The sequence below is a fragment of the Eumetopias jubatus genome, unplaced genomic scaffold (assembly GCF_037043125.1).
Source record: "Eumetopias jubatus isolate StellerSeaLion01/CBP00866 unplaced genomic scaffold, mEumJub1_p1.0 scaffold_4, whole genome shotgun sequence".
NCBI lineage: Eukaryota > Metazoa > Chordata > Mammalia > Carnivora > Otariidae > Eumetopias > Eumetopias jubatus.
The window spans coordinates 22,716,527-22,727,418 of record NW_028274810.1 but is presented as its reverse complement, the minus strand read 5'-3'; the positions used below and the strand labels follow the sequence as shown (position 1 = coordinate 22,727,418).

At 44.9% G+C, this 10,892-nt stretch overlaps 1 protein-coding gene across 4 annotated transcripts in view; it reads left to right on the top strand.

Moving 5' to 3' along the window:
* The first annotated feature begins 3,406 nt into the window (after positions 1-3,406).
* Positions 3,407-10,892, top strand: part of CDC14A (cell division cycle 14A) — a 178,992-nt gene continuing 171,506 nt past the window's right edge. For 3 of the 4 annotated variants that reach the window (XM_088022344.1, XM_028101915.2, XM_088022343.1), the window contains exons 1-2: positions 3,632-4,139; positions 4,933-5,023. In XM_088022344.1, coding sequence (XP_087878470.1) covers positions 4,091-4,139; positions 4,933-5,023 — 140 coding nt within the window. In that variant the 5' untranslated portion in view covers positions 3,632-4,090. Of the gene's footprint in view, positions 3,466-3,631; positions 4,140-4,932; positions 5,024-10,892 lie in introns of those variants that run through there. The other variant, XM_088022345.1, reaches the window with a different exon arrangement.

Sequence of the window (10,892 nt, the reverse complement as noted above, 5' to 3'; positions counted from 1 at the left end):
AAAGTAGGTATTCTATAGCTTTTTACTTACTCATATAATATCAGCATGACTGAAAAAAGCAACTAAAAGAGCATGTTCCCATACTATATCCTAATAAGAAATGACACTTTGAATAGAATATGTAAATATCACAGTTGTCAGGTCTTTGATTAGCCTAAGCAACTTTTCCCTTACCCTTCTCCAACAACAGAGAATAGTTTCCTTCTTTTTGTAGCTAAATGATCAAAGTTGGTTCTTTTACGTTTTTCATCGCCTTCTTCTCATCTGAATCTTCTATCAGTGCTTTTTTCTGATCTCAGAACTAGTCACACTAGGTCATCACTGGCCTGCATTCAATTCTGGGACACACTTATTAAGGGAGATAGACACACTGGAGAAGAAAGTGACTGAACTTGAAGCCATGTAATTTAAGAAAAGGTTGAAAGAAATGAGGATTTTAATCTGGGAAAGACTAAGAGGAAGAAGTGGCCCAGGGGAGCTGCCTTTGCATTTTTGAAGAGGCGTTATGTTCAAGAATGACTAAGGGTGTTCAGTACGGCTTCAAGGGGCAGAATTAGAACCAGATATATTTTGGTGACAAATTTTGGAGCTGCCTCCTACAGTGAGTTTTCTAGCTCTGCAGGTACACACATATAGTCTGTAGACTGCCTCTCACTGTGTGAGAGACAGGATTCAAGTGATGTTCACAGAGTTACTGTCGTTGAGACAATTTTATACTTAACTGTTAGATTTCTATGTATAATATTCCTTCCTTTTCTTCATTGAGTGACATTTTAATTCTCTCAGTATTTTCTTTATGTGTGAAACACGTTTCTTTATTGTTCTTCAAAATTAAAGTCATTTCCTAACACTTTTATTAAGTTGGACAATTGGAAAGAAGTTTCTTCCATTATCTTCCTCCATAGACTGAAATCATGCCTTCATTATGAAACTGCAGCCAATAGGAACACTGACCTCATGGTAATTGAGGGAATAAAGCATTTTATGATCTCATTAGAACCTTGAGGTGGATGTGTGCTATGCGTATGCACTAGCTTGTTTGCAATTTTCCTTGTAGAATATTCCGTATCTTTTAGATTGTGCGGATTTTGGTTTAGAGAGATTTCATTATACTGATAATCATTTATTTTTCTTTTGTGCAACATTAAAAAATTACTTAGAGAGTCTTCAAGAATTTCATTATAGTACCCATATTGTAAATATGCTAAGGAAAAAGAAACTTTTTCATTTTGAGTTCTTAATTTTAAAAACTTTTATTTGTTCAGAACATAATTCACTCTTCATGACCAAAATTTCTTTTTTTTTTAATAAAGATTTTATTTATTTGACAGAGAGAGACACAGCGAGAGAGGGAACATAGGGGGAGTTAGAGAGGGAGAAGCAGGCCTTCCGCTAAGCAGGGAGCCCGATGTGGGGCTCCATCCCAGGACCCTGGGATCATGACCTGAGCCGAAGGCAGACGCTTAATGGCTGAGCCACCCAGGCACCCCCATGACCAAAATTTCTAAGCCAGGGAATTACGTGAAAGAAATGTTTTTGTAAATTCATTTTAGAAAATAACAAGAGGGTGTTCAATTAAAGCTGCTTTCTCTGAAAATGCAGATTTAGAGTTCATTAGACTATATTGACTTCGTGAGATTAAAAGTTTATATGTTGTATGAGAATGTGGACTTCTTTTTTCATGCAATTTTTCCAATACAGACTGAGATGAAAAGTTTTTAGGAAATTTGCAAGTGAATTTAGATTCTACAGGAATGTTAGATCAGCAAATTTGGAAACAGATTACCACCATGAATTCAGACTTCTAAACAAAGGGGTTAAGTTTGTTGACATTCCTTTGCTTTCCTTTGCCACCTTTCACATACAAAAAAGTGTTAGAAATTTTCAATAAAATAATTTGATTTGGCCAACATGATTGTTGACACCAAGACTGGGGGAATATCGGGCAAAATTCAAGTAATCGTGTGAGTGTGGACAACATATTTGAGAGATATTTTCCTCCTTTAGAACTCCATAGCCATGGCCAGTGGCCTGTAAGACACTGAATGCATCTCAACGCAAAACACTCATTACAATTCATCTTTCAGGACTTTTATAGTTCTAAAAACTCTTATATATATATATATATATATATATATATATATACTTTTTTTTCATGTGAAGATTAAACGGTGCTGTATGGGCATAGGGTATAGGAGGTGCTTCTCAATGATTCTTCCATCTTTAAATTTATATGGTCTAAAGAATTGGATGTTAGGGTTTTTTTTTTACTCTCTTACAAGGACATGTTTGATTAGAATTGAGATGTTCTATTGTTTCTGAATATCTAAGAAATACATTTTTTTTTCTTATGAGAACAGTTAAAAAAAAATCAAACCATTCAGGTTTCCAAAAGCAGCTTATATTTATTTTCTGTTACTGTTTCGCTTTTTGGACTAACGAGCTAAGACCAAGGAGTTGAGTTCTGCACGCTGGCCTCACAGCGCTCCTTCAAAGTCGGCGGGGCCGTTCTTCACTCGCGCGCCCCCTTTCTCCCAAAGGCGGGCGCAAATCCCTTTCTGTTTCTGGAGAAACCGCTCAGAGCGCATGCTCTTCTGATGATGGAGCCGTAGCGCCATTTTCATATCCAAGGGACTCTCCTGTAATTAGGCGCGTCTTCGGGCACCCTGTATCAAAGTTGTTCAAACAATATGAAGAGCTTCACAGAAACAAGACAGGGGCTTTTTTGAGACGACCCACTCCCTGCAGCGCTTCAGCTAAGACTACGTAAAGAGATTCTTTTGTGTTAATTTCCCCCGTGTTCAAGTGGTCCTCTCCTGTGTCGCTGGCCTTGCTTCCTCGCCCCCCCCCCCCCCACGGGCCAGAGCAATATAAAGGTTGGGCATTTGTGATGATTTCGTGCCCACAGTGGTGGCCCCACTGAGAGGACGTGGGGGACCGGGTGGGAACGTTTTCCCCCATGAGAACAAAGCACAAGTTATACCAAAGTCCAGTATGTTAGAGGTAACCGGTACATATTCTTTTGAGCGAGGAGGTAGCGCTTCTTTTTAAATTTTATTTATTTTTAATAAAGATTGAGATCAGTCAGTGGGGGGGATGCGGAACGCTTGAAAGATCTGCTATGGTAGGCGGGGCGCGGAGATCTGAGGTCTTTTAAGTGTGTGTGTGTGTGTGTGTGTGTGTGCGCGCGCGCGCGAGCGCAAGAGTTTAGGAGAACGTGGGTGAGGGGGTGAAAGAGAAGGAAAATCTAGAGGGAGAGAAGACTTAGTGGGCGCATCCTTGCCTATGAAGCCGCAATAGCCCCTTTCCCGACATCCACTCCCTACTCCACCGTTTCATTCATAAGTTTCTGGTCTGGAAGCCCCGCCCGTCTCCCGGGGGCCGAGGGCCCCGTTTCCTGTACAGCAATTGGTGGACGGCAACAAAGCCTTAGCAACTGGCTCCTAGTGACCCGCGGGGCGCCTGGTAACTGGGGCACGGGGCCGGCACCGAGAAAGGAGCGGGGCTGTCCCTTTAAGGGATGGCCGCGGAGCCGTGAAAGTGGAGGGGGCTGAGGGAGGGCGGGGAGGAAGGTCTGAGGGCGGACCTAGGGAGGAGGAGGAGGAAGAGTTGCTGCTGAAAGGAGGTGGCGAAGGAGGAGCCGGAGCAGCTGCTGCCAGCCCGCGGGCACCGGAGTCCTGCCCGCTGCCGCACGAGTAGCCACGGGCGCGATCGGGGCCAAACGTCTCCTCCTCTATGATCACTTTGGGAGCGGGGGGAAGACTTTTCCCGGCCGTGAGAGCTGGTCTGCGTTTCCCTGGCGCGGCGGCGGCGGAGCAGCGACAGCAGCCGGGTCCGAATCGGAGCGGCCACAGCCTGGGGCGTGTGCGCCCCGCGCGGAGCGGGCTCGGGTTCCCCACGGAATGTTCCCGGGGCGCCCCGCGCGCTGACCCCCCAGCCGCCTCCGCCTTCGGCGCCTGCTGCCTCTCTCGGGCGGGTTCGGTGTTCGGGACTGCAAGCTTCCCGGCTCCTGGGCAGTGGGGAAGCCCCCGGGGGCGGGTGACCTCAGCTGGCCACGACCCAGCCCTCCCCCGTGCGTATCTCGCTTAAGATGGCAGCGGAGTCAGGGGAACTAATCGGGGCTTGCGAGTTCATGAAAGGTGAGGAGCAGCCGCCCCGCATCCTCCAACCCTCCCTCGCCCCCAACTCTTCACTTCTAACCCCTACGTCCCAGCCGCTGCCTCTGGCTTCTCCAGGGGCCTCCGGTGTCCTGCAGCCGCTGCGCGCGCTCTCGTCCCCTCTCCGTACTGTCCTCTCCCCGAGGACCCCCTGCTTCCGGCTTCTCTGTCTTTCTTGCGTCCCTGGTTCCCTCTGCAGCTCCCTCGGATGGCCTTCCCGCCCGGTAATGGGACAGCGCCGGGTTCGGTCCGGCTTCTGCACGCAGCAGCTGGTGGGGATCCTGCTCCGGTAGATTTTTTCGGTCTCCTTTATCCCGCTCTTGCTCTTCTCGGTTTTCGGGACACCCCCCAGGCACACCTCCCTGTCTTCTTCCTCCCTTCCTCTTCTTGAAGTCTTCGGAGCTGCAGGCTCGCCTCTCTTCCCCTTCCGCAGCTGCTGAGGTCTGGAGATTTGTGAGCCAAACTTGCATCTCCAGTTCTACGGGTACCCCCAGCTTCTGTCTGCTCCCGCTGGCCTGAAACAGGGAAGATTATGGGAACTCTGCCTCCCAGCTGAGTGTCTCAGTCGGGTCCCCCTTCTCGCCTCTCCGTTGTGCTCTTGGTCTCTGGGTTTCTGGGAGAGATCAGGTTTCTGCAAGAATTCCACGTGTTAATGGGGTCTTTAAATAATGGGTAGGAGTTATTATTTTGATCTTTCGTGTATTATCACCACTCCCCACGTTCAGCTTCCCTACTTCTCATACGTTTTCTCCCGTCTTTTAAACTTGTCTTTCAGATCGGTTATATTTTGCTACTTTAAGGAATAGACCAAAAAGCACAGTAAATACCCACTATTTCTCCATCGATGAGGAGCTGGTCTATGAAAAGTAAGTTTCTATTTTTTTTTCCTCTTAACTTTTTAGCCTGTTGGCTGGCTCTTTGGTGAAGGAACCCTATGCACCTTTATGGCAGTTTTATTCACTCCGCACTCCCCCCCCCCCCCGTGGTGAAAATAACAACATCATTTTTTGAAGACTCAGATGCTTGGGGAGAGGTGCAGGCGAAGTTAACATAATGTGACCCTGTCAACAGCCCAGTCATTTTAGACCTTTTTCTCTATGAGCTCTTCCTGCCACCACCACAAATTGCAACCGTAGATACCTAACACTCCCCAGAGTAGGACCAGGGAGACTCTGTCCTTGCTAGACGCTGTAATTGGCCTGTGAATCAGCCCGGGAGTATTTATGGAGCACCCACAGAGTACAGGGAAGTGTGTGTATTACAGGTGCTTCAGCCTTCCAGTTCACAAGGCTTCTGTTGTCTCTCAGGATGTTTTTGTTTCTGCAGCTCGTTTTTGGAAAGTGGGACATGTTTAGCTGAAGGTAGCTGTACCCAAGTCATATCTATGAGTAAGGTTTTACCTGTGTGAGAAATTATCGGATTATTTTCTTTGGGTGCCCCAGGCTTCCGAGTATTACTTTCTTTGTCTTTGAGGAAGTGGTATAGGAGTGCTGATTTACTTTCTCTGGTTACTTTGCTTCTGTGGGATTAGGATTTGAGAGTGTAAAATAAGAATAGGAAATTGTTATCTGTGAAAGGCAATTAATTTAGAGGAAAAGGATATCTTAATACTTTAAGGGCAATAAAAATTTAATTAAAGGGAGATAAACCTCTACTCAATAAAAGCAACAGATAATAAGGAATAGGAAGGCTGAATTGACTTGATTATGTTCTCATTAAAAGAGCTGGTGTTGGGGCTCCTGGGTGTCTCAGTTGTTAAGCATCTGCCTTTGGCTCAGGTCATGGTTCCAGGGTCTTGGGATCGAGCCCAGCATTGAGCCCCACATCGAGCCCCGCATCCGGCTCCCTGCTTGGCGGGAAGCCTGCTTCTCCCTCTCCCACTCCCCCTGCTTGTGTTTCTGCTCTCACTATCTCTCTCTCTGTCAAATAAATAAATAAAATCTTAAAAAAAAATAAAAGTGCTGGTGTTTCAGAGTAGTCCAGTATATTTTAACTTAAACATTTAATTTGACTTTCTTGTTGTTTAACCAAACAGGCAATTGAATGAACATAGTTGAATGAACCATAGTGACTCTAGTAAGCTTCCTAGGACAAGTCCCCTTAAAAGGGATTTTGGTTAAAAGGGATTTTGGCTGATCTGCCTAAGGATGTGTGGGTACCACAAAGGCATTTGAAGAGTGAGAGCATTCTCAACTTTTAAGAGTGTTGTCTTTTATTTGACGGCAAACTGTCTTTAACTGTCACTTCATCATAGGGATTCTTGAGACTGATGTCTTCAGGACTTTGCTCTTAGTGGTGCTGGAGGCAGGATGCTTCTTGAATGGCTGAAGTCAAAGTGGGAATGAAAGAGTCCTTTGCTGCGGCAAAGAGGTCTAAATCCCTGGTGTCAGATTACAGCCCTGCCCCTAGACCCAGTGGAGGACTGCGCTGCCTGCTCCCTGACCCCATACCTGGATGACGTCACTGCTAGCTGTGTTTAGTGACTGAGCACTCTATTGTTGGCAATGTGCATTGTTGTGGCTTTCTTTTTGTGAGGTTAGGGTTTGGGGACCTCTTGTGCGTCTGAGGGTAGGGACTGTGGATGTGTCATTATGTTCTATTTTGCAATGACTGACATGCCAGAGGCTGTTAATACATCACGGAACAAGCTTCTGTCATTGAGGTCTGAGTTGCTTCTTTAGGGATGGCTCAATGGTAGATCTAGCAGGAAATTACATTTAGCCACTCAACGCAGTTGCTCGATGGTTTTTTGATTGTGGTATTGATAGGTGAGGAATGGTTTTTGAGTATTTTAATGTTGCTATTTTAGGATAGGGCGACAAATCCCATTCCTCTTATATTTATTTTACTGTATTTCTGGTGTCTTGTAAAGAAGGACTTGCTGGAGAGACCATCCCCTTTCTATTGTGAGTTTTGATGTCATCTGAAACTGTGAAGAGGACCCCTGTCTGGGCAGAGCATACACTTCTCTGGGTTTGGACTTGCCCAGCTACCGTGTCACAGCAGTGGCTGTGCTTCCGATCAGCCATGATTCCATCTTTTTTGTAACCCCAACATATTACTCATGGCTAGATGCTGGAGAGAATACGGTGACGATGAATGCACATATGACCTTCGAGGAGCCACAAGCCTGTAGGGAGAATGAGAGCAGTGCAGTGAGAGGTACAGAAAGAGAACTGTCTTCAGGTTAGCATAGCCGCTGTGCTAAGAGGGGTTCCCAGGCAGGTGGGAGCACATTTCGTTGAAGTGTTTAGAAAAGGGTTTCATGGAGTTACAGTTGGTTTGAAGGGTGGACAGAGTTTTATCAGGCAGAGATGTGAGAGGAGAGATCCCAGGAGCAAGAACAGCAAGGATGAGGAAGGAGGTTCTGGAGTGGGTTCAGGGACTAGTAAGTCCCCCAATTTGCATGGTATATATTCAGGTCCCCGGGGGATGTGCAATATGAAGTTGAAAGGTCAGTGGGGTGCAGACTGAATGCCAGAGTGGGGATCCACCGTTTCATTGGACGTCATTGGACTCCTATGGGTTTTGGGGGCAGTCCATGGTATGACTGGATCTGGGCTAAGGGCAAATAATGGCAAACATTTATTGAGCGTTTAAATGTATGCTAGGTGCTGTTCTAGGTGCCCCACAACTATTAATCATGAATTCATTTTATTTTCACAACAATTCCACGAGGCCGGTACTATTATCATCCTTCGTGTACAGAGATGATGAGAGTTAGGGTACAGAGAGGTTAGGTAACTTGCCCAAGGTCCCAGAATGAAGACGTAGCAGAGCTAGAGTTTGAGACTGGGCCCTCTGGTTCTGGAGTATGTAGATCTCCTCTCAAAAAGTTAATACGATAGCATCATTTAAGGTGGGTTAGGGTGGAAGTGGAAGCCCACTTAGAAAAATTCTGGAATGTTCAAGGGGAAGATAAGTGCCTAGATTAGGATTGGTGGCAATGGTGGTGGACAGAAGAGATCTGAATCCACGTGACTGGCAGCAGATCAGGTGGGTGGGTTGGGGGCTGCTGGGTAAAAAGAGGGAGGAAAGAAGTCCTTAACACAGCCTGGGTCCCAGTGAGCCTGCCGGGGCCGTTCGCTGAGCAAGAAGTAGGGTGGAGGAATTGGTATTAGTGGGGACATCAGGCATTCCATTTTGATCAGGTTGAATTTAAGGAATTTAAGGGACATCACATAGACTTGAAGTTCTTAAATTTGGGGACTTTTCCCCAAAGGGTTGATAAAGCTGCGAGAATGATGTGATTTGGGGGAAGAAAGAGAAGACATCAAGGTCTGTATTTCACAGGCAGGGCTAGGAAGAGAGGGGCAAGGGAAGGAGGAGGAAATAGACAGAGAAAGAGGTGGACAAACGGCAGAGAGAGAGAAGAAAGGGAGGAAGGACAGAGGCCTGGGAATTCATCTTGTCAGCACTGCTTCTTTGGGAAGTGTAGATTGAGAGATTCTGCAAAGCCCCTGGAAGCATGTAGAATAACCTGTGTTCTATCTGTGGAGGATGTCTTGTAGGGAGAAAAATCTTGACTGTCAAATCATACTGTACACCTCTCCAGGGAAAGGAGTGTTTTTTTTTTTAAAGATTTTATTTATTTATTTGAGAGAGAGAGAATGAGAGATAGAGAGCACGAGAGGGAAGAGGGTCAGAGGGAGAAGCAGACTCCCCGCCGAGCAGGGAGCCCGATGTGGGACTCGATCCCGGGACTCCAGGATCATGACCTGAGCCGAAGGCAGTCGCTTAACCAAATGAGCCACCCAGGCGCCCTGCTGACTTTATTTTCAACTAGACTAAAATACACACTAACACAATTTTTTTTGAAAAAGGGTTTTTTTTTTTTTAAGATTTTTATTTATTTAACAGAGAGAGGGAGAGCACAAGTAGGCAGAGTGGCAGACAGAGGGTGAGAGAGAAGCAGGCTCTCCGCCGAGCAGGGAGCCCGATGTGGGGCTTGATCCCAGGACCCTGGGATCATGACCTGAGCTGAAGGCAGTCGCTTAACCAACTGAGCCACCCAGGCACCTGAAAGGACTGTGTTTACACACATTATCACACAGGTCTTGTACAGCCCTGTAACTGTGTACTTACTCACTGAATGTATAAATGAAATGCTGCCTCTCTGGCTAAATTATCACCTTGGAAATGCAACTATTATTTTTGAATCAGGAAATAGACTCTTTAACTATTAGGCTGTGGGTACTCTGGACGCAGCTCTGTTTTGTGCAGATGTTTAGTTAGTTTTAAGGGGATGATAGTGCTCCATGACTGAAATAGCAACCTTCTGAGAAGCTGGTGGAGAAAATTTAACAAAGTGGCCCCATGAGGTGAGGCTATTTATTAGAAATGAAAGTCTGAATTTGAAATGAAATGAAATGAAATGAAATGAAAATGAAAGTTTGATTTTAAAACAGAATTTATCACATTAATATAAAGGCCTGAGGAGTTTTAGTAAAATAAAATGTGGTTGATAAGAAAGCCATACATTTATCATACAGTTATGATTCCACAGATCAGAATTAAAATCAGAGTATAGGCTAACACACCCGTGGGACAAAAATAGCCCCATAAAAAGGGAGCCTTTCAAAGATTATCTGTATTTGATTAGCTACAAATAACATGCAACTCTCCAGAAAGGCTAATTCTTTGGTTTTGGAATTGGGCCCTGTAATCCAAATAGAGGCTTACTTTTTATAACTTGGCTCAAATATTTTTTGCTCAAAAGTTAGCAAGATGAAATATGTTAATTGTTATAACCTTTGTGTGCCCCTCCTGACTATGATGATGGGAATAGGGTTGGATGTTAATGCATGGAAAGCCAGTTTGCTGTGAGGGATAGTGTAGAGGGTCTTCATTTTCAGCCTTGTCCATTTTCATTTCTCTCATTTTGTTTGCAAAGGAAAGGTATTGAGAATGCAGGAGAGAACTTTTCATGGACATACTCTGGGGACTGAATATTAAGCAGTTTCTGAAGTGACTCGAAGCATTTCACCAAATGTTTTAGCATGGAAGAATGAGCAGCCTCTAATGAGGACTAATTAGCTAAATTGAAGATTTAAATAATTTAAAATGTTCAATTTTCACTTAGACTTTATTAAAGCACCCTGATATTAATGCAACCAGGGATTCTTGAGTAAATAATGTATAGAAGACTGTTTTCTTCTATAGTCTGCCGAATAGGTGTGAGTCAGAATGTGGACCTAGGACATCTTTGAGAGAAATACAGAAAAATTTCCCTTGCTTGGAAATATTTGTGGGAATGGAGTGAGAAGGAACCCTTTTTGTTTTCAATTTAATATGTGGCAGGGGTGCCTGGGTGGCACAGTCCTTTGGGTGCCCGACTCTTGGTTTCGGCTCAGGTTGTGATCTCAGGGTCGTAAAATCAAGCCCCTTGTTGGCTCTGTGCTCAGAGGGGAGATGGATGGAGTTTCTCTGTCTCCCTCTGTCTCTGCCCCTCCTGCTTATGCTCTCTCTCTCTCTAAAATAAATAAATAAATCTTCTAAAATTTTTTAAATTTGTGGCAAGTAGGTTAATTTAGTGGCTAATGCCATTTATGGACATGCACACATAGACAAATATATGATCTTATAGCGTCTTAGGGCCATCATTTGGTACCCCAGCTTTCATTATCAATTACTATGATATTGACAGAAGAGGAGATATAGTTGAATTTGGAGACAAATTTCCCCATGGGAATAAAAATCAAGTCATAACAATAGCTTACATTTATAGTCCCGTGC